Here is a 25,515-nt window from a genome sequence, read left to right on the forward strand (position 1 = left end):
TCACCGTTTTTTATTTTATTTTAGTTTTTGGACTTGATTTTCACATGATTTAAAGCATAACCAACAGGGGACCTGAAAAATGTCCCCTCTGTTGGTGAGTATGTAATGACACCAAAGTCCCCTGTTAGATAGAAAAGTACACACACACACACACACACACACACACACACGTTTTGACATTCCATAAAGGAACCACATTTTACAGAAATGGTTATTACAAATAGAGGCTTTATTCAAAAAGTTATTAAAATGTCTGCCTTTTTTACAGTAGGAATCAAAAAGGCCCCACCCCCACCCATTCACTATGGCCTTGGAGTAAAGGAGTTAGTTTATAGAGCTTTTATAATCCCTCAAAATCATTAATAATCCTTACAATCCATTAAAACCGTTCAGTCTCATATTCATCCTCATCCTCACATTTACTTTTGGTTTGACTGCAAGTAGAATGTCTTTTTTTACACCTGAAAAACAAAACATGTATAATTATTTATAGTGTACAACAAAAAGGAGTCCCTGTGCAATATAATCCGAATGTCAAATGATTGAAAATTCACCTCTAAATGATTATATTATTACATTTACATTTAATCATTTAGCACAAGCTTTTATCCAAAGCGACTTACAAAAAAGGGGAGAGCAATAGAAGCAACGAAACAAACAAGGCTAACAACCTGTAAGAGCTGTAAGAAGTCTCAATTAATTAGCACAGTACACAATTTTTAAAATTGTACAATAGCCATCTACAATAGCCACCTACAACAAAAACTCACGTACGCACTTAAATTAAAGTAGGCTCCAAAGTAGAATTTGATATATTTTGAGTGCATCTGTGATTTTGTAATGTAGTGTGTTGGTTCTGTGTCATGATTTCCATGCATCCTGGTTGATTATTGTTTGATGTAACCCGCTGTTGGTGAGTGTCTGTCATGTTTAGGTCAAGCCTGTTTCAGGTCATGTCTGTTCAAGTCAAAGTCATCATTGGATTCTGTTTTATCCCCTTGTAAATAAACTGCACTTGGGTTTACTTCAACTTCCCTCCAGTGGAAACTCGTTACAGAATACTCAACCGCTCAAATATAAACCCAGCAGTTTTTCCACTCCTGCATCTACAGCAGGGGAATCGTGCTCTTGACGATTATGTCCAGGACTTTGTAGAACTTTGTCACCTGATTGATTTTAATGACGTTGCCCTCAAAGACATTTTTAAGCATGGGTCAAACGAGCCATTGTGGGCTTCCTGGAGGGAAAATCCTAAGTGGGTCTTCATTTATTGTGGATGTTGCGGCTGAAGACGAGCCCCACAATTCCTCAGTACCTGCCACACCAGAGTGTCTCCATACTGCCACGTCTGATTTTCGGAGTCCAGAGATTGCTCCAGATACTGACCAGAGTCCAGAGATGACTCCAGACCCTGAGCAGAGTGCAGAGATGGCTCCAGACCAAGAGCAGAGTCCATAGATGGCTCCAGCCACTGATTAATGTCCAGAGATGGCTCCAGATACTGACCAGAGTCCAGCGATGGCTCCAGACCCTGACCAGAGTCCAGAGATGGCTCCAGACCCTGACCAGAGTCCAGAGATGGCTCCAGACACTGACCAGAGTCCAGAGATGGCTCCAGACACTGACCAGAGTCCAGAGATGGCTTCAGACACTGACCAGAGTCCAGAGATGGCTCCAGCCACTGACCAGAGTCCAGCGATGGCTCCAGATACTGACCAGAGTCCAGAGACAGCTCCAGGCCCTGAGCAGAGTGCAGAGATGGCTCCAGACCCTAAGCAGAGTCCAGAGATGGCTCCAGCCACTGACTAATGTCCAGAGATTGCTCCAGATACTGACCAGAGTCCAGCGATGGCTCCAGACACTGACCAGAGTCCAGAGATGGCTCCAGAAACTGACCAGAGTCCAGAGATGGCTTCAGACACTGACCAGAGTCCAGAGATGGCTCCAGACACTGACCAGAGTCCAGAGATGGCTCCAGCCACTGACCAGAGTCCAGTGATGGCTCCAGACACTGACCAGAGTCCAGAGATGGCTCCAGCCACTGACCAGAGTCTAGTGATGGCTCCAGACCCTGACCAGAGTCCAGTGATGGCTCCAGCCACTGACTAATGTCCAGAGATGGCTCCAGATACTGACCAGAGTCCAGAGATGGCTCCAGACACTGACCAGAGTCCATAGATGGCTCCAGCCACTGATTAATGTCCAGAGATGGCTCCAGATACTGACCAGAGTCCAGCGATGGCTCCAGACCCTGACCAGAGTCCAGAGATGGCTCCAGACCCTGACCAGAGTCCAGAGATGGCTCCAGACACTGACCAGAGTCCAGAGATGGCTCCAGACACTGACCAGAGTCCAGAGATGGCTTCAGACACTGACCAGAGTCCAGAGATGGCTCCAGCCACTGACCAGAGTCCAGCGATGGCTCCAGATACTGACCAGAGTCCAGAGACAGCTCCAGGCCCTGAGCAGAGTGCAGAGATGGCTCCAGACCCTAAGCAGAGTCCAGAGATGGCTCCAGCCACTGACTAATGTCCAGAGATTGCTCCAGATACTGACCAGAGTCCAGCGATGGCTCCAGACACTGACCAGAGTCCAGAGATGGCTCCAGAAACTGACCAGAGTCCAGAGATGGCTTCAGACACTGACCAGAGTCCAGAGATGGCTCCAGACACTGACCAGAGTCCAGAGATGGCTCCAGCCACTGACCAGAGTCCAGTGATGGCTCCAGACACTGACCAGAGTCCAGAGATGGCTCCAGCCACTGACCAGAGTCTAGTGATGGCTCCAGACCCTGACCAGAGTCCAGTGATGGCTCCAGCCACTGACTAATGTCCAGAGATGGCTCCAGATACTGACCAGAGTCCAGAGATGGCTCCAGACACTGACCAGAGTCCATAGATGGCTCCTGCCACTGACTAATGTCCAGAGATGGCTCCAGATACTGACCATAGTCCAGAGATGGCCCCATATACTGACCAGAGTCCAGAGATGGCTCCAGGAACTGACCAGAGTCCAGCGATGGCTCCAGATACTGACCAGAGTCCAGAGATGGCTCCAGACCCTGAGCAGAGTGCAGATATGGCTCCAGACCCTGAGCAGAGTCCAGAGATGGCTCCAGACACTGACCAGAGTCCATAGATGGCTCCTGCCACTGACCAGAGTCCAGAGATGGCTCCAGACACTGTCCAGAGTCCAGAGATGGCTCCAGACCCTGACCAGAGTCCAGAGATGGCTCCAGACACTGACCAGAGTCCAGAGATGGCTCCAGATACTGACCAGAGTCCAGAGATGGCTCCAGCCACTGACCAGAGTCCAGAGATGGCTCCAGACCCTGAGCAGAGTGCAGATATGGCTCCAGACCCTGATATTTATGGCTCCAACCACTGACCGGAGTCCAGAGATGGCTCCAGACACTGACCAGAGTCCAGAGATGTGTATGGCTCCAGCCACTGACTAGAGTCCAGAGATATTTATGGCTCCAACCACTGACCGGAGTCCAGAGATGGCTCCAGACACTGACTAATGTCCAGAGATGGCTCCAGATACTGACCAGAGTCCAGAGATGGCTCCAGACCCTGACCAGAGTCCAGAGATGGCTCCAGACCCTGACCAGAGTCCAGAGATGGCTCCAGATACTGACCAGAGTCCAGAGATGGCTCCAGACCCTGAGCAGAGTGCAGAGATGGCTCCAGACACTGAGCAGAGTCCAGAGATGGCTCCAGCCACTGACTAATGTCCAGAGATGGCTCCAGATATTGACCAGAGTCCAGAGATGGCTCCAGACCCTGACCAGAGTCCAGAGATGGCTCCAGACCCTGACCAGAGTCCAGAGATGGCTCCAGACACTGACCAGAGTCCAGAGATGGCTCCAGACACTGACCAGAGTCCAGAGATGGCTCCAGCCACTGACCAGAGTCCAGTGATGGCTCCTGCCACTGATCAGAGTCCAGAGATGGCTCCAGACACTGTCCAGAGTCCAGAGATGGCTCTTGCCACTGACCAGAGTCCAGAGATGACTCCATATACTGACCAGAGTCCAGAGATGGCTCCAGACACTGACCGGAGTCCAGAGATGGCTCCAGACACTGACTAAGGTCAAGAGATGGCTCCAGATACTGACCAGAGTCCAGCGATGGCTCCAAACACTGACCAGCATCCAGGGAAGGCTCCAACCACTGACCAGAGTCCAGACCTGGCTCCAGAACACTGACCAGAGTAAGAGATGGCTCCATACACTGACCAGATTTCAGAGAGGTTTCCAGACCCTGACCGCCATCCAGAGATGGCTCCAGACCCTGACCAGCATCCCGAGATGGGTCCAGACCCTGAGCAGAGTCCAGAGATGGCTCCAGACACTGACTAGAGTCCAGAGATATTTATGGCTCCAACCACTGACCGGAGTCCAGAGATGGCTCCAGACACTGACCAGAGTCCAGAGATGTGTATGGCTCCAGCCACTGACTAGAGTCCAGAGATATTTATGGCTCCAACCACTGACCGGAGTCCAGAGATGGCTCCAGACACTGACTAGAGTCCAGAGATGGCCCCAGACACTAAACAGAATCCAGAGATGGCTCCAGCCACTGACAAGAATCCAGAGATGGCTCCAGACACTGACCGGAGTACAAAAATGGCCCCAGACACTGACCAAAGTCCAGAGATGTTTATGGCTCCAGCCACTGACCAGAGTCCAGAGATGGCTCAAGACCGTGACCAGCATCCAGAGATGGCTCCAGCTACTTACCAGGGTCCAGAGATGGCTCCAGCCACTGACCAGCATCCAGAGATGGCTCCAGCCACTGACCAGCATCCATAGATGGCTCCAGCCCCTGACCAGAATCCTGAGTTGGCTCCAGCCCCTGACCAGAATCCAGAGTTTGCTCCAGCCACTGACCAGCATCCGGAGATGGCTCCAGACACTGATTGGAGTCCAGAGATGGCTCCAGACACTGACCGGAGTCCAGAGATGGCTCCAGACACTGACCAGAGTCCAGAGATATTTATGGCTCCAGCCACTGACCAGAGTCCAGAGATGGCTCCAGACACTGACCAGAGTCCAGAGATGGCTCCAGACACTGACCAGAGTCCAGAGATGGCTCCAGACACTGACCAGAGTCCAGAGATGGCTCCAGACACTGACCAGACTTCAGAGATGTTTCCAGACCCTGACCAGCATCCAGAGATGGCTCCAGATAGTGACCAGAGTCCAAAGATGGCTCCAGCCACTGACTAATGTCTAGAGATGGATCCAGCCACTAACCAGAGTCCAGAGATGGCTCCAGCCACTGACTATTGTCTAGAGATGGCTCCAGCCACTGACCAGAGTCGAGAGATGGCTCCAGCCACTGACTAATGTCTAGAGATGGATCCAGCCACTGACCAGAGTCCAGAGATGGCTCCAGCCACTGACTAATGTCCAGAGATGGCTCCAGATACTGACCAGAGTCCAGAGATGGCTCCAGACCCTGACCAGAGTCCAGAGATGGCTCCAGACCCTGACCAGAGTCCAGAGATGGCTCCAGACACTGACCAGAGTCCAGAGATGGCTCCAGACCCTGACCAGAGTCCAGAGATGGCTCCAGACACTGACCAGAGTCCAGAGAGAGCTCCAGACCCTGACCAGAGTCCAGAGATGGCTCCATATACTGACCAGAGTCCAGAGATGGCTCCAGACACTGACCAGAGTCCAGAGATGGCTCTAGCCACTGACAAGAGTCCAGCGATGGCTCCAGATACTGACCAGAGTCCAGAGATGGCTCCAGACCCTGAGCAGAGTGCAGAGATGGCTCCAGACCCTGAGCAGAGTCCAGAGATGGTTCCAGCCACTGACTAATGTCCAGAGATGGCTCCAGATACTGACCAGAGTCCAGCGATGGCTCCAGACCCTGACCAGAGTCCAGAGATGGCCCCAGAAACTGACCAGAGTCCAGAGATGGCTTCAGACACTGACCAGAGTCCAGAGATGGCTCCAGCCACTGACCAGAGTCCAGTGATGGCTCCAGACACTGACCAGAGTCCAGAGATGGCTCCAGCCACTGACCAGAGTCTAGTGATGGCTCCAGACCCTGACCAGAGTCCAGAGATGGCTCCAGACACTGACCAGAGTCCAGTGATGGCTCCAGCCACTGACTAATGTCCAGAGATGGCTCCAGATACTGACCAGAGTCCAGAGATGGCTCCAGACACTGACCAAAGTCCATAGATGGCTCCTGCCACTGACCAGAGTCCAGAGATGGCTCCAGACACTGTCCAGAGTCCAGAGATGGCTCCTGCCACTGACCATAGTCCAGAGATCGCCCCAGATACTGACCAGAGTCCAGAGATGGCTCCAGACCCTGAGCAGAGTGCAGAGATGGCTCCAGACCCTGAGCAGAGTCCAGAGATGGCTCCAGCCACTGACTAATGTCCAGAGATGGCTCCAGATAGTGACCAGAGTCCAGAGATGGCTCCAGACCCTGACCAGAGTCCAGAGATGGCTCCAGACACTGACCAGAGTCCAGAGATGGCTCCAGACACTGACCAGAGTCCAGAGATGGCTCCAGCCACTGACCAGAGTCCAGTGATGGCTCCAGACGCTGACCAGAGTCCAGAGATGGCTCCTGCCACTGATCAGAGTCCAGAGATGGCTCCAGACACTGTCCAGAGTCCAGAGATGGCTCCAGACACTGTCCAGAGTCCAGAGATGGCTCTTGCCACTGACCAGTCCAGAGATGACTCCATATACTGACCAGAGTCCAGAGATGGCTCCAGACACTGACCGGAGTCCAGAGATGGCTCCAGACACTGACTAAGGTCAAGAGATGGCTCCAGATACTGACCAGAGTCCAGAGATGGCTCCAGACACTGACCAGAGTCCAGAGATGGATCCAGCCACTGACTAATGTCCAGAGATGGCTCCAGCCACTGACCAGAGTCCAGCGATGGCTCCAAACACTGACCAGCATCCAGGGAAGGCTCCAACCACTGACCAGAGTCCAGACCTGGCTCCAGAACACTGACCAGAGTAAGAGATGGCTCCATGCACTGACCAGATTTCAGAGATGTTTCCAGACCCTGACCACCATCCAGAGATGGCTCCAGACCCTGACCAGCATCCAGAGATGGGTCCAGACCCTGAGCAGAGTCCAGAGATGGCTCCAGACACTGACTAGAGTCCAGAGATATTTATGGCTCCAACCACTGACCGGAGTCCAGAGATGGCTCCAGACACTGACCAGAGTCCAGAGATGTGTATGGCTCCAGCCACTGACCAGAGTCCAGAGATGGCTCCAGACACTGACTAGAGTCCAGAGATGGCCCCAGACACTAAACAGAATCCAGAGATGGCTCCAGCCACTGACAAGAATCCAGAGATGGCTCCAGACACTGACCGGAGTACAAAGATGGCCCCAGACACTGACCAAAGTCCAGAGATGTTTATGGCTCCAGCCACTGACCAGAGTCCAGAGAGGGCTCAAGACCGTGACCAGCATCCAGAGATGGCTCCAGCTACTTACCAGAGTCCAGAGATGGCTCCAGCCACTGACCAGCATCCAGAGATGGCTCCAGCCACTGACCAGCATCCATAGATGGCTCCAGCCCCTGACCAGAATCCTGAGTTGGCTCCAGCCCCTGACCAGAATCCAGAGTTTGCTCCAGCCACTGACCAGCATCCGGAGATGGCTCCAGACACTGATTGGAGTCCAGAGATGGCTCCAGACACTGACCGGAGTCCAGAGAGGGCTCCAGACACTGACCAGAGTCCAGAGATATTTATGGCTCCAGCCACTGACCAGAGTCCAGAAATGGCTCCAGACACTGACCAGAGTCCAGAGATGGCTCCAGACACTGACCAGACTTCAGAGATGTTTCCAGACCCTGACCAGCATCCAGAGATGGCTCCAGATAGTGACCAGAGTCCAAAGATGGCTCCAGCCACTGACTAATGTCTAGAGATGGATCCAGCCACTAACCAGAGTCCAGAGATGGCTCCAGTCACTGACTAATGTCTAGAGATGGCTCCAGCCACTGACCAGAGTCGAGAGATGGCTCCAGCCACTGACTAATGTCTAGAGATGGATCCAGCCACTGACCAGAGTCCAGAGATGGCTCCAGCCACTGACTAATGTCTAGAGATGGCTCCAGCCACTGACCAGAGTCCAGAGATGGCTCCAGCCACTGACCAAAGTCCAGAGATGTTTATGGCTCCAGCCACTGACCAGAGTCCAGAGATGGCTCCAGCCACTGACCAAAGTCCAGAGATGTTTATGGCTCCAGCCACTGACCAGAGTCCAGAGATGGCTCCAGACCGTGACCAGCATCCAGAGATGGCTCCAGCCACTGACCAGAGTCCAGAGATGGCTCCAGCCACTGACCAGCATCCAGAGATGGCTCCAGTCACTGACCAGCATCTAGAGATGGCTCCAGCCACTGACCAGCATCCATAGATGGCTCTAGCCACTGACCAGAATCCTGAGATGGCTCCAGCCCCTAACCAGAATCCAGAGTTTGCTCCAGCCACTGACCAGCGTCCAGAGTTGTCTCCATACCATGACCCCAAATCTCTGCCCAAGAACTTTTTTCTTTAGGGGGCGCAGTGGGTACCTTGATAAGGCCACGAAGGCTGCGTCTCTGTGGCCTCATGAACTGTATGCACTGCCATGATCCCATGAACTGTCTGCACCACTATGCGCCGTCCTGGTCGAGTATTGTTTTATGTAACCCGCTGTTGGTGAGTGTCTTGTCATGGTTTAGGTCAAGTCTGTTTCAAGTCACATCTGTCCAAGTCAAAGTCATCATTGGATTCTGTTTATCACCTTGTAAATCAACTGCACTTGGGTTCACTTAATCTTGCCTCCAGTGGAAACTCGTTAAATATTTCCACTACATGAACATGGTTATGAAATATTATAAAATAACAGCCCTGCATGCAAATATGTTGGACACACCCACATATAAAGTATGTCCAAATGGGACCATGCTGTGGTTCTCACTAAATAACATTTTCATTTCAGTTTTGTGGGTAAAGTCTGTATGTGTTTTTAGTAAATTGGGGCAGCATGTAAAGCACTGTCAATGCCACAGCAAACAGCAGGGGGCGCTGCTCTTATCTGACTTACCAAACTCCTCTCTGCATGTGACTGATAGTCTCTGGTAAAGGTGATCCGAAACTCTCCGGAAGCAGAAGATAGAGCAACCCGGAGAGAACATTCAGACTGCCGATTAAGATGTACGGCAACGATCTGTTATAGCCTCCTGCAGCAGAACAACAAGAGACACGAACAAATGCTTTTTATAGGCATTTCTGAGCAAATTCCCATGTACAAATTTAATGCCTTAAAGCTGTTTAAAAAATGGATACTCTGATGTAGATGAAACTACCCTCAACTACACTGCAAAAAAATATTGCAAAAATGTGTTTTATATTGCATATATTTAGTTTTGTCTCATTTTCCAGATCAAATATATAAACATTCTTAAATCAAGATACAAGATACATTACATGTTTCTACAGGTGCTGGTCATATAATTAGAATATCATCAAAAAGTTTGTTGATTTCATTAATTCCATTTAAAAAGTGAAACTTTTATATATTATATTCATTCATTACACACAGACTGATATTTCATATGTTTATTTCCTTTAATTTAGATGACTATAACTGACAACTAAGCAAAATCCCAAAATTAGAATATTACTTTAGACCAATACAAAAAAAAATATTTTTAGAAATCTTGGCCAACTGAAAAGTATGAGCATGTACAGCACTGAATACTTAGTTGTGTCTCCTTTAGCCTGAATTACTGCAGTGATGCGGCATGGCATGGAGTCGGTCAGTCTGTGGCTCGGCTCAGGTGTTATGAGAGCCCAGGTTGCTCTGATTGTGGCCTTCAGCTCTTCTGCATTGTTGGGTCTGGCATATTGCATCTTCCTCTTAACAATACCCCAGAGATTATCTATGGGGTTTAGGTCAGGCGAGTTGGCTGGCCAATTAAGAACAGGGACGCCATGGTCCTTAAACCAGGTACTGGCTGCTTTGGCACTGTGTGCAGGTGCCAGTCCTGTTGGAAAATGAGCTCTGCATCTTCATAAATTTGGTCAGCAGCAGAAAGCATGAAGTGTTCTTATATGGACATGTTGACCTTTGACCTCAGTGGACCAACACCAGCAGATGACATGGCACCCCAAACCATCACTGACTGTGGAAACTTCCTCTAGACTCTGGGACCATGATTTCCAAAGGAAATGCAAAATTTACTTTCATCAGAGAACATAACTTTGTACCACTCAGCAGCAGTCCAGTCCTTTTAGCCTTTAGCCCAGGCGAGACACTTCTGACGCTGTCTGTTGTTTAAAAGTGGCTTGACACAAGTAATGCGACCCCATGTCTTGCATACATCTCTGTGTAGTGGTTCTGCAGTCCACTGTTTGTGAATCTCCTCCACATTTTTGAATGGCTTTTGTTTCACAATCCTCTCCAAGCTGCGGTTATCCCTATTGTACACTTTTTTGTACACTTTTTTATACCACATCTTTTCCTTCCTGTCGCCTCTCTATTAATGTACTTGGACACAGAGCTCTGTGAACAGCCAGCCTCTTTTGCAATGACCTTTTGTGTCTTGCCCTCCTTGTGCAAGTTGTCAATGGTCGTCTTTTGGACAACTGTCAGGTCAGCAGTCTTCCCCATGATAGTGTAGCCGACAGAACTAGACTGAGATCATTTAAAGGCTTCGCAGGTGTTTGGAGTTAATTAGCTGATTAGAGTGTGGCACCAGGTGTCTTCAATAATAGTTATATGCCCAGCACCTGTCAATTAAGGTAGGTTTTGCTTAAAGGGATAGTTCACTTTAAAATGTTTTTTTTTTTTTTTTTTTTTCATTTTACTCAAGCTCAAGTTGTTTCAAACCTGCATGAATTTCTTTCTTCAGCTGAACACAAGGGACAATTTTTTTTTGAAGAATATCAGTAATCAAACAGTTAACTGGAGCCACTGACTTCCATAGTAGGAAAAAAAATTCTATGGAAGTCAGTGGCTCCAGTTAACTGTTTGATTACTGATATTCTTCAAAAAAAAATTGTCCCTTGTGTTCAGCTGAAGAAAGATATTCATACAGGTTTGAAACAACTTGAGGTTGAGTAAAGGATGACAGAATTTTCATTTTAAAGAGAACTATCCCTTTAAAAGAATAAAAAATATCTGCCAATGGAGTAATAATCTTTTTTTCTTTTGAATTAATATTATCTTTATGACCCCACTGACATACACTGTATATTTTCTTGAGACTAGAATACAAGAATATGAGACAAAAATACTTGCTTACGTAGTAACTAGATCATTCACAGAAGATGTAGGATTTAGGAGATGAATTAGAAGACATTATAGACCTAAGTAGATGAAGTATGGTGCAGAAAGGCTGCCCACTCTGGACGCCGTGGAGCAGGTTCCTAAAGACGTGCCCCTCACAACGGTGGGGTAAAGCTCTGCAGTCGCAGGGTATACGATCGAAAACGCTGCAGACAGGCCAAACTTCCCCAGCATCACCAGAGAAATGGTAACATAACTCATATCTACAGGATAAAGGAGAAAAACATAGCATTCAAAGTTGACCAAATACTGCAAAAATCTCGTTTTCTCAAAGTCTCGTTTTCCAGTAAAAATATCTACACATTACAATATCTAAACATTTATTATTAATTAAAATTAATATTCAGAGGAATATTTCCTCTGTTTTCTGAATGTGAATTCAGTGTTCATGAATGTGTTCACAATGTTTGCTTCCGTAAATGACTGATTGTTTATAGTTTAATGCAATGGCTACATTCATGGAAAGTAAAAAGTGAAAAACAGAAGAAAAAATTCTAATACAAAAATGAATGTTTATATATATGCACTAGAAAACAAGACAAAAATACAGAGGAAGAAAATCTGTGTCAAAACTTTGTAAAGAATTAAACATTAGACAGACAAATCCTCATTACCATGCTGTCATGCCAAAGTTTGTAAGAAAATCCAGCAAACGGTGACAATTATTGGGTTTAACCCTTAGGCTGTGTACTAATCATTTTGACCTGGAGCGGATTTTCTTTTTCCCGAAAATGCTAGTTAATGTTATGGCATTGATTTTGGCTTTTTTTTTTTTTTGCTATCTATTACGCATGCTCGGAGTGAGTACTAAATCTCCTGATCAAAACACACGTGAGGAAGATGCAGTAAAACAAGCGATCATGTGTAAGCAAATGCATATGTAAAATAATGTGAACATTAACATTAAACACTAAATAAAATAAATATATAAAATAAATAAAAACGATCTAATGTTACTGAATGAAATGTGGACCCAGGACGTGCTACAGGACTGTGAAGCATTAGAGGTGTGGATGTATTTGACCTCCTTCATCTGTGTTTGGTCATCGCTCTAAATTTGATCTGGATAAAGTTTTTCTCAAAAACGTGATTTTCTCAGCTTTTTGTTCAAAATTGTGTCAGATATTCGTAAAACAAAATATTTTATGGGCTATAAAATGTTTTGTGAAAACGGTCAAAAACAATTTAGCAAGTTGCCAGCACTTTTTTTTTTAACGCTGGAGGGGAAAGAGTTAAATGACCCATAAAGCCATGGCCAAAACTCACATACTTATGAGTTAATAGAAGTTGCTTAAAGTTATGGCCCATGCTACAGAGTGATTTATATCTCCCCTGGAAGCATGAGAGGCTGCAGATCGCTCATGGGCGTTTAGGCAAGCAATTCCTGGCTGGTCATAAACATGCAGCACCTGTGAGTCTTCCATTTTAGCCCGAGGTCGAGGAGGCGGAGAAGGTGTGACCAGAGGAGGATGAAGAAGGATTTAAGAGAGGTCACTGAGAGGTCATTGAGACTTGAGGGTCCTTCTCCATTGGGGGCTGCAGTTCACAAAAAAGGTTAGAGCCATGGGAGTAAAGTTTTATGCTGCCCCCTGTTGGTGGGTACCTTAAGTAGGTAGATCCCTTGTTTGTAAAGCTGTAGCTGCCACCCCAAAGGTGGCCCCTTCACGAGCCAATGCATTATAAAAAGGTTGTAGCTGTCTCCTTCTTTGTGTCGCTTCCTTATCTAAGTGGTAATTGGGAAGTTTCTACACAGATATTTAATGGAGTAAAATACCTCCCCCATGGCGGGTTCCTTTAAGTAGGAAGCTCCTAAATACCAACAAGATGGTAGCCTCCTCCCCCTAATGTTGGGTTCCCCAGATGGTGTAAGCTTAACAGGAAGCACCCCTGGAGACTGGTAGAACAAGTTGTACCTTCCCCATTATGGGTTCTAAGTAAGGTCCTTGTCACAGTTTTGAGCACTCACAATTTCCCCATTTTGTGATATGCTGAAGATTAAAGGTTAGCTGCCTTCCATTCATTGGGGTATTTTAGCAGGCAACTCCTTTAGGCCGTGTGTCCACCAAAGCGTTTTTAGCTCTGCTGAAAACGCCTCGCTGTGAGTGTTGAGAGCGTTTTGGCAGGCAGCGTTTTTTTCTCCTCAGTTGAGACTCTTTGCTTGTTATTGTAGCGACTCAGGCGAATCAAACACACAATCGCCAGTTACATTTAACAAATATGTTTTGAAAGTGTGCTGATGGACAGACCTTCCCCCAACACAACAGAGAAGGATTCTTCAGCTACCCTGGAAACCATCTGATAAGATCTTTTATGACCGGAAAGAATGTGGCCACATGAAGTCTTATACACAAAGACTTTAAGACACAGAGCTTTTGCCTCAAATTATAGACAAACCATCTATAAATGAACATGCACCCCAGGACATTATATGTAAACACATAACTGTCTTGTAAAATGTTTATTCTGTATGGTATTTTGCATCTTTTTGTCTTTGTCTTAACAAAGTACTAGTTCAGATAACCTCATATATGTCATGTCTCCTATCAAATTAATGCTCACTTCACGACTTACACTTCCATGTATATCACTTATTCAGAAAATGCAGTGTGTGTTTGTTGCATTAATTATAGTATGAAGACTCAGAGACCCACTGAGTCGAACTTTCAAACAAAGAGCAATAAAGTCTGCTGAGGAATTTCCCGCCGGGAAATCCCAAAACTCTCATTGGTTAAGTCTAACCCTGGAGGGTGGGACTATTTCCAGACCTTAAAAGACCAGTGAAGACAGCCTCTTCCCTCTTCTTGTTCTCTTACTCCGCTCTGTTCACTTCTTCAACTCTCTCCTGTGGGAGCCAACACCCACGGGGGGGGGGCTGGCACTTAAGCCATGCCACCAATGCAGGCCCTCCAAGCAGGCCTCATCTCTTCCAAAAATCTTCTCTTCTACAATCCGATCTTCAAGAACACGAAGCATCGCTAAAGCAAACAGCCGCTTCCCTCCCAACCTCGGAAAGGACCGCCGGACCGCCGGACCGCCGGACACGCAGACACACATGCACACAAGCGAGAAGCCAAAACGAAACCAAAAAGAATGCAAGTATTCTATTTCTTACTGCTGTAAAGAGGGTGTGTTATTCTCCCGTTGGGATAAATTAACTCCGTGAAGGTCGTATTTGGTTGAACTGAAGGAAAGCTGTTTCTTACCCTCCCCCACTCTCTTTGTCTCTCTCTCTCACTCTCTTTGTCTCTCTCTCTCTCTCTTTTATCTCTCTCTAACTTCAGTCTATTCATTATTCTCTTTTATGTATTCTTTCGTTAATATCTATACTTCTACTCTCTTGTTGCATATTTAGTATGTACTTTCTGTGTGAATTGTAGTGTTATTTTTAGTCTGTGTTTATTAAACCTCCGAAAGACATTTAATGAGTTGAATCTGTTATTCTGCCACATACACAAAGTCAATGAAACTTGCGATCTAAACGTTACCTAACTGCTTATGCTACTATGTTAGTAAAGTAAACTGTATGACCATTTGAAATATTGAACTTATCCTGATCAGTAAAGTTAATGTTTCTTATGCGCTCGTAAAGCAGTAATCCCTTTATTGAGAATTGATTTGAAAAGTCTATAACTAATTTGCAGGACAAACTTAGTAGGATAATTTCAGGCAATTTCATAAAGGGTTACTTGTATTTAATTAAACAATTTTCCCTATCGGAAAATTTTAATACGTAATGAACAACTGGCAAATTATATTCATAAATTCATGAATATTGAATATTAAATCCCTTTTGAGTTAATTATTCCCCGAGACATTAAACTCATGAGTCGTTGTTGTTACATGTATTTGGTGGAGAAATATCGGGCAAGTTTCAAACGTTTGTGTATGTGTGAATGATATTCATATTCTATTCATTGTGTATTTTTGGAGTATTAATAACCTGCACGCGCGTTTTGTTTCGTTTTTGTTTTGTTGTTGTTGGTGAATTATGAACGGTACGCGGAAAGCGAACACAAGCATAAACAGATGCTGAGAAATGTTGAAGTAGCCGGATTATATTAATAAAAATATGAACGGTACGAAAATCCGCGTGATCTCCGAAAAACTCTGCAGCCCGTAGGCGCAATAGGTTTTATCCGCGTGATTTCCAAACAAATGTATTGTAGGAAACCCATACATTTGACTCGAGCAATATATTATGTGTTCCATCAAAATAATGAGATTTTGGTGAAGTCTGTAGACACGTACGTTGCGTTATCCCGCTTGATCTGAACTACGGAAAGTTTCTATCATTGCGGAAGATTGGGACAGGGCGAGACTCTCCTGTACAATATAAGGGGCCTCAGAATAATTATTATATCGTTAAGATAAACGATAACTCCTGGTTTAAGTCTGGCTTAGCTAACCAAAGACCTGAGACCTAAAACATTTGAATCAAAAATGCTGAAAACCGTCAGCCATATTGATAAATGTCTATTGGAGTCCATGTAAAATGCGTGAATAGGCAGAAGATAAATTCCTGTTTGTCACCCGTTTCGTTGCTCGTGCACATAAAGTGCAGTCATTTTTAAATGAGTGCAAAAGCCAGTAGAGTGTAGGGAACGCCGCTTGCAAACCGACAGAGGGCGACTCAAGAATTGCAACACCGCTTGCAAACCGCCAGAGGGCGACTCAAGAATTGCAACGCCGCTTGCAAACCGCCAGAGGGCGACTCAAGAATTGCAACGCCGCTTGCAACCCGCCAGAGGGCGACTCTAGAACCAGACAAAGCCATCTGGTGAGCATTTCCGCCTAACTAACTCTAGTCTAGGGCGGGCGCAATAGCGCCATCGTGTGGATAAATTCGGATAGTTTCACTCTCCGTCATTTGATTCTGCCTTAACAAAATAAGTTTGAGCCTATAAATTGTTTATTGCTTACTGTTGTACACAGTTTCATTTATACAATTTTTCTAGCAACAACCAAATCTCCTTTCTCGTTGATTAAACACCCTTATTCGAATTTGAAGTTTAAAAACAAACATAACTTCCTCTAACTCAAAGTGAAATTAGGTTTAAGTCACAGACAGTCCAATTGGAAGGAAGGACGCCACCGTGTGGCTATACCTGCTAAGTCAGCGCACCACTAACTCCCTAATCCCTTTCTGATTAATTCTTTTATTTGGATAACTCCCACTTAGAGATTAATCGTTATAGGATAGGATTTTTTGATTGGCTTTCTTTTATTTGATTTTTCCTTACAGGCTTATTTAAATTTCATTTAAACTTGCTTTGAATTTAATTTGAATTAAGTTGAGCTTCTAATTTTTTTTATTTTATTTTATTTTTATTTATAATTTTATTTTTAATTTTCAATTTTCAATTTTAATTTTTAATTTTAATTAAATTTTTAATTAAAAATTATTATTATTATTTATTTTTTTTTTTTTTTAATTATTATTATTATTTTATTTTATTTTTTTTCTCTCTGCAAAAGTTTTCTTTTCCCCTCCCATCGGGAACAAAGCTCAGTCTGGTAATTACAAACAGTATCAAAGGTGCTTTTTGTTTTATCACTACTTGACAGAAACTTTTGCCTTTTTGCTAAATTGCTCTTGATATTTAAACTTCCACTTCCTTCTCACCTACAATCAAAAGGCCTTTGATCCGGTGAACAGGGGAGCTTTTAATTCATTTTAATTCCACCTGTTTACCCTCTTTGTGTATCCATTGTAGGGCTCACGCGTCCGAGGTGCATTGAGAATCGTCACAGGCTGGTCTCCGGAGGGGGGGTGGCCCGACCGACGTAACCGGCACCGGCTGTGTGTGAGTCTCGGTTTCTTGTATCTCTGTCCGCGGCTGTGGCACGCAGTGGCGACATCAGCAATTCGACACTCCAAAGAAGTCAACCAGTTCAGCTCACGCACGCAAGGCAATCTCTGGGACTAATCCCTAAACCGGGGCCTGAGCGGGGCCACTCTTGAAAAAGAGGGTTCTGGGGACGTTCCGATTTTGCTGCGCGGGCTGGCGGTTGATGGACTGGTGTGTCGGGTTGTGTTTAAAGTCATAAGCTGTTTGAGTGGGCGCAACGCGACACAGAGTGGCAGGGGACCGGGGACACGGCAGTGGGTGTTTGGAAGCGTTTGAAAGGCCAACCACACCGCTGGGTTTCCACTTGAGCGACCTCAATTCACCCCGGATGAGCTAAATGGGATAACCCATAGTACAAGCCGAATTTTAGTATATCTTGAGCATTAAGCCTATTAATTTTCCCTAACACTCCCGGCGCGCACGCTGACATTCCTTTCATTACAGACCAATTCATCTTGTGTTTGTTTCCACTGTGCTCTTTCCTATCCTCACTGTTGGACTATCACGATTGTGTTTCTTTCAGTTCACCAAGAGACCCCAAGGAGAATTAGATAGTCCCGGGACAACCGAGCAGCAGTTCACCAATTGACAACCAGGGCTACCGCCCAGCTAATTGTCTGAATTGTCTAATTATCTAACTGTCTACATCAGTTAGCCAAAATTCCCAGCTATCCGTACGATAGCTCGTTAGCTTAGAACAAGCTTGCATTGGCTCTCTCTCTGTGTGTGTGTGTGTGCTGTGTTTCTTTCGTCCGCAGTAATGTTCCGTGCACCCAGTTCCGCCGTCCCGTGGGACCGCCTAACGACATGGCTGGAAGCGCTAACGGCCACCAGTCAAGGAAGTCTGGGCCAGCCAAGCCAGGAGCAACTGGACACCGAGCTAGACCAGCTGATGACACACGACCCCACGCACAGCTACTCCAACAAGGAAGTGGCCAAGATCCTCGGAAGCCTCGCCCACGTCCTCATCGCACAGGCACGGCTAAGCGAAGGGAGCTACGACAACCTGGAACAGGAGGCAGCAACGCTAAAGCTTCAAGCCAAGGAGGCCCAGAGAGACCAAGCCCTCACCCAGCTTCGTCTAGATCAGCTTCTAGACACAGAGAAAGACGACGAAACAGACAAAGAACAAAGAAAAGAAATAGAAAGACTTCAAAAGACCCTGAAGGAGCTCCGTCGTGACACCGACCGACGAATACAGTCAGAGAAAGACGCCAGGAAAAACCTCGACGAAAAGCTTCGGCGTGGCGAATCCCTCCTGGAGAGAGCCACTGATGAACTTAAAGACAGAGACATTAAAGCTAAAGTCTATGCAAAACATTTGCAGTCGGCACAAGCCGAGATCGACGAGCTCATCCAGCAAAGACACGAGCTCAAAGATGAACTTGACATGGTGCAAAGAGAACTGAGACAATCATATATAGTGCAACGTTACCGGAAGGGGGAAACACACAACACACAGTTTCCCCTGACCAGTTACTCCGCACATTTTAGCCACGAAGCAAGAGCTACGAAGGGGAATGACAGCCCCCTGTTTAAAAGAGCACCCGCCAGTCTCCACGAATCCCCGTCAGCAGCAAAGGAAAGGACGCCCTTCCAGGAAGTCAAGGTCAACAGCCACGAAGCTTCAAAGAACCTTGACAAGCTGGCCAGAAATATTCCTACCTTCAGCCCAGACCCGGCAGGAGGACACGACGTCCACGCATACTTAAAAGACATAGACTTTTACTTGCAAACTGTCGCTCACGCGAACAACTGGGACAGACTGTACCTGCTCAGGGCCACGTCTAATCGTGACGTACGCAGCTTTCTGGATCGACAACCAGAGGCCATCAAAGCGGACTACTGGCATCTACGACAAGCTCTAATTCGTGAGTACTCCGATCCCGAGTCAGACCAGGGGTTCATCACTGCCATGGACCTCAAGCAAGCTCGACGTGAGACCTCACAGAACTTTTATAACAGACTGCGACGTGCCTACTTCGGGGCACGTAACGACCCAGGCATGGAGGAGGACATCAACTTCAAAACTCTTTTCCTCCGAAACCTGCACCCTACAATCAGTTACCACCTGGGGGTGCTGGCGTGCCCGCGCAGCATGGGCACGCAACAGTTAAGAGACTTGGCTCACAAAGCTTACGTCAAACAGAAAACCATTTCTGAAAAGACTGTAAAACAGCCCACCATCTGCCCTGTCTCTGTGCACCACCCAGAGCTAACCCTAGAGGGTGCCAAACAGAACCACAGGTACCGACCCCTCAACAGAGAGTCCAAACCACTCCAAGCCAGCAGAGGGCAGCGTGGTCATAAGGGTGACCGTCCACGGTACCAGAGCGATCGCTCTGAAGGATCCTGGGACCCGCCTCGCCCAAAAAGCCAGCGAAGAGGCCACTCTCGACGGGACAATGGTAGGCCCAGACCTGAACCCACGTCTGGTAAAGAAAGTGTAGCTGCTTCTGAAGTTACAGAGCTCATAAAGATCCTGAAAGAGCTCCTCCGACAGAAACCTCACAAGGAAGACAAGAAGGACGGACCAGGTACAGCACGACTAGACATGATACCTGAAATCAACCTTCCCGCCCTTCCTGCAACTGAATCATCCACCCTGAACACTGTTCCCCAACCACGGACTAGTGTAATAACTGTTGCACCCCCACACGTCAGCAGCACACCCACACGACAGCTGACAGCAACAGCCTCTAATCAAGACAGCAACATGGGGCAGCCCAGCGTACCAAAAAGCGCTGTTTTGATTGTTTGCACGCATAATGAGACACTTGACACATATCCAGACGGCTTATCAAGCAACACACAGGTCCCCACACCAAGACTCCTGGGAAACCTAATCGAGAAGGGGATGGCCCGAAAACTCTATCTGACTATCACTATGGAAAGGGAATTTAAGCTCGAAGCCCTAGTTGACACTGGCTCCGACCTCACGCTTATATCCGCCCAACTGTTTGAAAGACTCAGATTTGAAGCACAGAGGAAAAATCGCACCCTTAACCTTCACACTTGTAAGCTAAATGTGCAGTCGTATAGCCAAAACGACATCCAGCTCAAGCATGTAGCTTCCATCCACCTGACAATTGGACCTATGAGGCTGATACACCCAGTCTATATCTCCCCTATGAACACTTATCCGTTTCTCATCGGAAAAGACCTGCTGGACCGCTTCGAACCCGTACTGGACTTCAAACAGCTGAAAGTCTGGGCTCAAGTGCGTGACCCTCTGCCCCTTCAGACACACACATCGTCTGAGCAAGACTGTCAAGTCACAGAGGTCACGGAAACTCCCACAGAGCCAGACTACCATGTCACAAAGGCCACGGGACCCCCTGCAGCACACTGTGACAACACAGCCTCAGCCCCAAAACCAAGTTCAAGTTCGCTACTTTGCACATTTCAGCTATCCAAAGACTCTGATGCCTTCTGCCCCCAGGTCATGAATGACCTACAGCTGAATGACATTGTCACAACGAACAGTATCCCTGCACTGTGGGCAGACAACTCAACCAAAAGTCTACCACTGGGCAATACAATCAGTAAAAACACACCACACGGCGACATGTGGGCACCCCCGCACCCCACATCCAGCCCCATTGTTGCAGTGCTAACTAACAGCAAGCGATCGACACCGGCTACAATGCCTGCCTTGCAGTCGCTATCGCTAACTCCGCAAATTTCCAACAACGATATTGCGGATATGCAAGCCTCTGACACTGCAATAAAGACAATTCTTGACCTCCTCTCAAACCCCTCCAACCGCCCTATCACTGACTCTGAGCTCATTGATGACTCTAGCCACAAGCATCTACATAACTCCAGACACATGATGCGTATTATGGACAACATTCTCTGGTGTGCACCCGATGGCAACACAGCGCCACAGCTTGTAGTGCCACGGTCGCAAAGGGGGGTGATGCTAATGTACGCCCACAACACACCATGTGCTGGACACCACGGCACCAGAGCCACGTATGACACACTGAAACAGGTGGCATATGGGCCTGGGATGCATCAAGAGGCAGCAGAGTATGTTAGAGAAGGGCTAGTTCGCTGCCGGTTCCAACCAGCAAACCCGAACCACAGAGCCCCACTGCAACACAGAGGGACCACGTTCCCATGGTCAAACCTACAAATCGACCGGGTAGAACCCCTGCCCAGGTCCACAAAAGGCAAAAAGTACTTTCTCACAGTGGTGTGCCAGTTTACCAAGTGGGTGGAGTGTCAACCAGCACCCAACGACACCGCCCAGACCACGGCATACCACCTGATGAATCATATCTTTTTCCTGTCAAGACTGCCACTGAGAATCAACTCAGACAGAGGCATCCACTTCACTACTGAGGCCATGCAACAGATCTGGAAATGCCTAAGAAACGCGGCCGTGATCATGCTCCTGTGCCTCCAGACAATCAGAGGCCAGCCACCACCAGACATCATCACACCGGGTCCAACCTCGGGCATCGCACTGAGAGAGCAACCTGGACTGCTGATCACCAACTGCAAATGAATCCTCAAAAGAAAGACGTACTCTCCTGAACTTCACATCAGCAGCGCAAGCTCCTCCAGCCCTGCACACAAACGCAAAGGGGGGGAGGAGCCCAAGCCCTCTGCCTAACCTTACACCAGCTTCAAGAACCTTCTCCTCCAACACCAGTTAGTCACCTTGTAGGCAATACTGCCAAGCCCCACACTATGTCATGCATGTGATTTGAGAAAGAAGGCCTTAAACGAACACAAGGCCGCCTCTGAAGGGATTCTCAAAACCCCAATGACTTTGAACTTTGAAACAGAGAAACCAAAGTGGATCACCAGAAGGCACCCAGCCTGGCCACAATGCGAGGCACCCTCTGGAAAAGTTCCTAGTCAGCATAGGACATAAAAGTGTCAAGATGCACAATCCATCTTCCTAGGCAGGAGACCTAAAGGACTGACTGGCCATTGCGAGGAACATGGTTCCACCCAGGGCTGCAGAAAGCCCACAGCACACCTGCACCACACAAACGGACTTCTGGATGACAGGTGACGCACCGTCAGGGCACCTGCTGCCTCGACACCTGCTGCACAAGCACAGAGACCTGAACTGGGCTACTGTCTGCCTTATCTGCCGTGGAACGACCATCACTTCAGGAGACACAAACAACTGGAGCCTAACATGGCTATGGTGTGTCTGATCTTCCTGAATCTTTGATATCGCTCGTTGTTGTCCATAGGAGGGACAACAACTAGCGAAAGGGGGGATTATGTAGCGACTCAGGCGAATCAAACACACAATCGCCAGTTACATTTAACAAATATGTTTTGAAAGTGTGCTGATGGACAGACCTTCCCCCAACACAACAGAGAAGGATTCTTCAGCTACCCTGGAAACCATCTGATAAGATCTTTTATGACCGGAAAGAATGTGGCCACATGAAGTCTTATACACAAAGACTTTAAGACACAGAGCTTTTGCCTCAAATTATAGACAAACCATCTATAAATGAACATGCACCCCAGGACATTATATGTAAACACATAACTGTCTTGTAAAATGTTTATTCTGTATGGTATTTTGCATCTTTTTGTCTTTGTCTTAACAAAGTACTAGTTCAGATAACCTCATATATGTCATGTCTCCTATCAAATTAATGCTCACTTCACGACTTACACTTCCATGTATATCACTTATTCAGAAAATGCAGTGTGTGTTTGTTGCATTAATTATAGTATGAAGACTCAGAGACCCACTGAGTCGAACTTTCAAACAAAGAGCAATAAAGTCTGCTGAGGAATTTCCCGCCGGGAAATCCCAACACTCTCATTGGTTAAGTCTAACCCTGGAGGGTGGGACTATTTCCAGACCTTAAAAGACCAGTGAAGACAGCCTCTTCCCTCTTCTTGTTCTCTTACTCCGCTCTGTTCACTTCTTCAACTCTCTCCTGTGGGAGCCAACACCCACGGGGGGGGGGCTGGCACTTAAGCCATGCCACCAATGCAGGCCCTCCAAGCAGGCCTCATCTCTTCCAAAAATCTTCTCTTCTACAATCCGATCTTCAAGAACACGAAGCATCGCTAAAGCAAACAGCCGCTTCCCTCCCAACCTCGGAAAGGACCGCCGGACCGCCGGACCGCCGGACACGCAGACACACATGCACACAAGCGAGAAGCCAAAACGAAACCAAAAAGAATGCAAGTATTCTATTTCTTACTGCTGTAAAGAGGGTGTGTTATTCTCCCGTTGGGATAAATTAACTCCGTGAAGGTCGTATTTGGTTGAACTGAAGGAAAGCTGTTTCTTACCCTCCCCCACTCTCTTTGTCTCTCTCTCTCACTCTCTTTGTCTCTCTCTCTCTCTCTTTTATCTCTCTCTAACTTCAGTCTATTCATTATTCTCTTTTATGTATTCTTTCGTTAATATCTATACTTCTACTCTCTTGTTGCATATTTAGTATGTACTTTCTGTGTGAATTGTAGTGTTATTTTTAGTCTGTGTTTATTAAACCTCCGAAAGACATTTAATGAGTTGAATCTGTTATTCTGCCACATACACAAAGTCAATGAAACTTGCGATCTAAACGTTACCTAACTGCTTATGCTACTATGTTAGTAAAGTAAACTGTATGACCATTTGAAATATTGAACTTATCCTGATCAGTAAAGTTAATGTTTCTTATGCGCTCGTAAAGCAGTAATCCCTTTATTGAGAATTGATTTGAAAAGTCTATAACTAATTTGCAGGACAAACTTAGTAGGATAATTTCAGGCAATTTCATAAAGGGTTACTTGTATTTAATTAAACAATTTTCCCTATCGGAAAATTTTAATACGTAATGAACAACTGGCAAATTATATTCATAAATTCATGAATATTGAATATTAAATCCCTTTTGAGTTAATTATTCCCCGAGACATTAAACTCATGAGTCGTTGTTGTTACATTATGATACGGAAAATCTGCGGAGGTCTTTCTAATTTCACAGGTAGTTTGTTTCTGTATTGATTCTATATAAAACTGCAGATCCAATGTAAAGTATTTGCGCTGGCTTTTGTTTTAAATCATTTTGTTCCGTTATTATTGCTTGTTTTCATCTGATGACGACACGCAAAATGTAGCAGTTGGTCTGTTTAGTATTAGTCCCGCCCCTCCTCCACTGTGATTGGACGGCTGAGTGAAGAGTGACAGTGATGAGCGCTGCATTTTACTCAAAGTTGAACATTCTTCAACTCTCGGCGACCACTTAAAAACGCTGAGCACTCAGCGCGTGAACGTGAAATACTCGTTCAGCGCCTCGTTGAGCTCCAGGCGTTCTAAAAACACAGCGCTCTCATTGAAAACGCCAGCCAGCAGCGTGAAAAAACACTTTGGTGAACACAGGGTAATGAACACGTTGCTACTTCCCCCAGAATTGGGGTCCCCTAAAAAGAAGGCTCCTTCATTTACATAAATGAAAATGCCTCCTCTATTTGGGTTGTTCTACAGGCAGTTTCCCTAGAATACAAGCTTTAGCATATTCTCAATGCTGTAACTGCCTCCCCTATAATGAGTTATTACGCAGGCGGCTCCCTTGCGTAAGCAGTAAAGCAGAAACTCTCCCCCACTTGGGGCCCACCTATGCAGGCAATTTCCTTGTTTATGCCGGAGATTGATAACGTGGTCAAGCCCTGGCCGCCCCTTTGGGATCTGTAAGAAGGTCCTCTGCTACAACAAGAGAGCTTGAGATAATCCCCAGACTACAGGGGCTATCTGTGGCTGGGATACATTCTCCTGGGTTCTGATCCTGCTCAGGCAGACTATATCATGGCTAATACTTTGCCGCCATTTTCTAGATTCCTCTAGTGGGCGTAGTTCACCCTTCTCTTATGGGTCCTTGGGGGGGTATCGTGTGGGCGGAGCGAAAGAGCCATGCGCACGCAGCTATTGCGTTAAGAGCGTCTGAAAGCTGTGACATCCTTAGAAAACGTGGAAAAAACATCCTAAATAAACCATGGCTATCAGATCAATATCAATCATGATCCAGAATCTGATAGAGAGGCTAAAATTGAACAGGAGCAGCAGGAATGACTACAGCAGGACATGTCTGTGTATGTACTATAACCTTATATGTAACAGAGGCCAGCTAGTGGCGATGTCGCAGCCTTTAGCCTCCTTGTTAGAGCGTCTGACTCTCAAGTTGAAAGACCCGAGTTCAAGTCCTGCTTGGAGCAGGCAGTTCGAACAGGAAGGTGAGCACGTCACGCCTCTCTTCATCAGACTGCACTGCCTGCCAATGGCCGCTCGCATCAAATTTAAGGCACTGGTGCTCACCTAGAAAGCAGCCACAGACTCTGCACCA

General features: G+C 46.7%; 1 protein-coding gene across 3 annotated transcripts in view; it reads right to left on the reverse strand.

Annotated features, from left to right (window-relative positions):
- Positions 1 to 25,515, reverse strand: part of LOC137045814 (solute carrier family 22 member 4-like) — a 55,834-nt gene continuing 30,319 nt past the window's right edge. The window contains exons 8-10 of one of the 3 annotated variants that reach the window (XM_067422715.1): positions 11,366 to 11,548; positions 9,099 to 9,234; positions 1 to 461 (exon numbers count right to left, since the gene is read on the reverse strand). In XM_067422715.1, coding sequence (XP_067278816.1) covers positions 380 to 461; positions 9,099 to 9,234; positions 11,366 to 11,548 — 401 coding nt within the window. In that variant the 3' untranslated portion in view covers positions 1 to 379. Of the gene's footprint in view, positions 462 to 9,098; positions 9,235 to 9,274; positions 10,787 to 11,301; positions 11,549 to 25,515 lie in introns of those variants that run through there. The other 2 variants (XR_010898846.1, XR_010898847.1) reach the window with 2 other exon arrangements.

The sequence above is a fragment of the Pseudorasbora parva genome, chromosome 18, assembly GCF_024679245.1.
Source record: "Pseudorasbora parva isolate DD20220531a chromosome 18, ASM2467924v1, whole genome shotgun sequence".
NCBI lineage: Eukaryota > Metazoa > Chordata > Actinopteri > Cypriniformes > Gobionidae > Pseudorasbora > Pseudorasbora parva.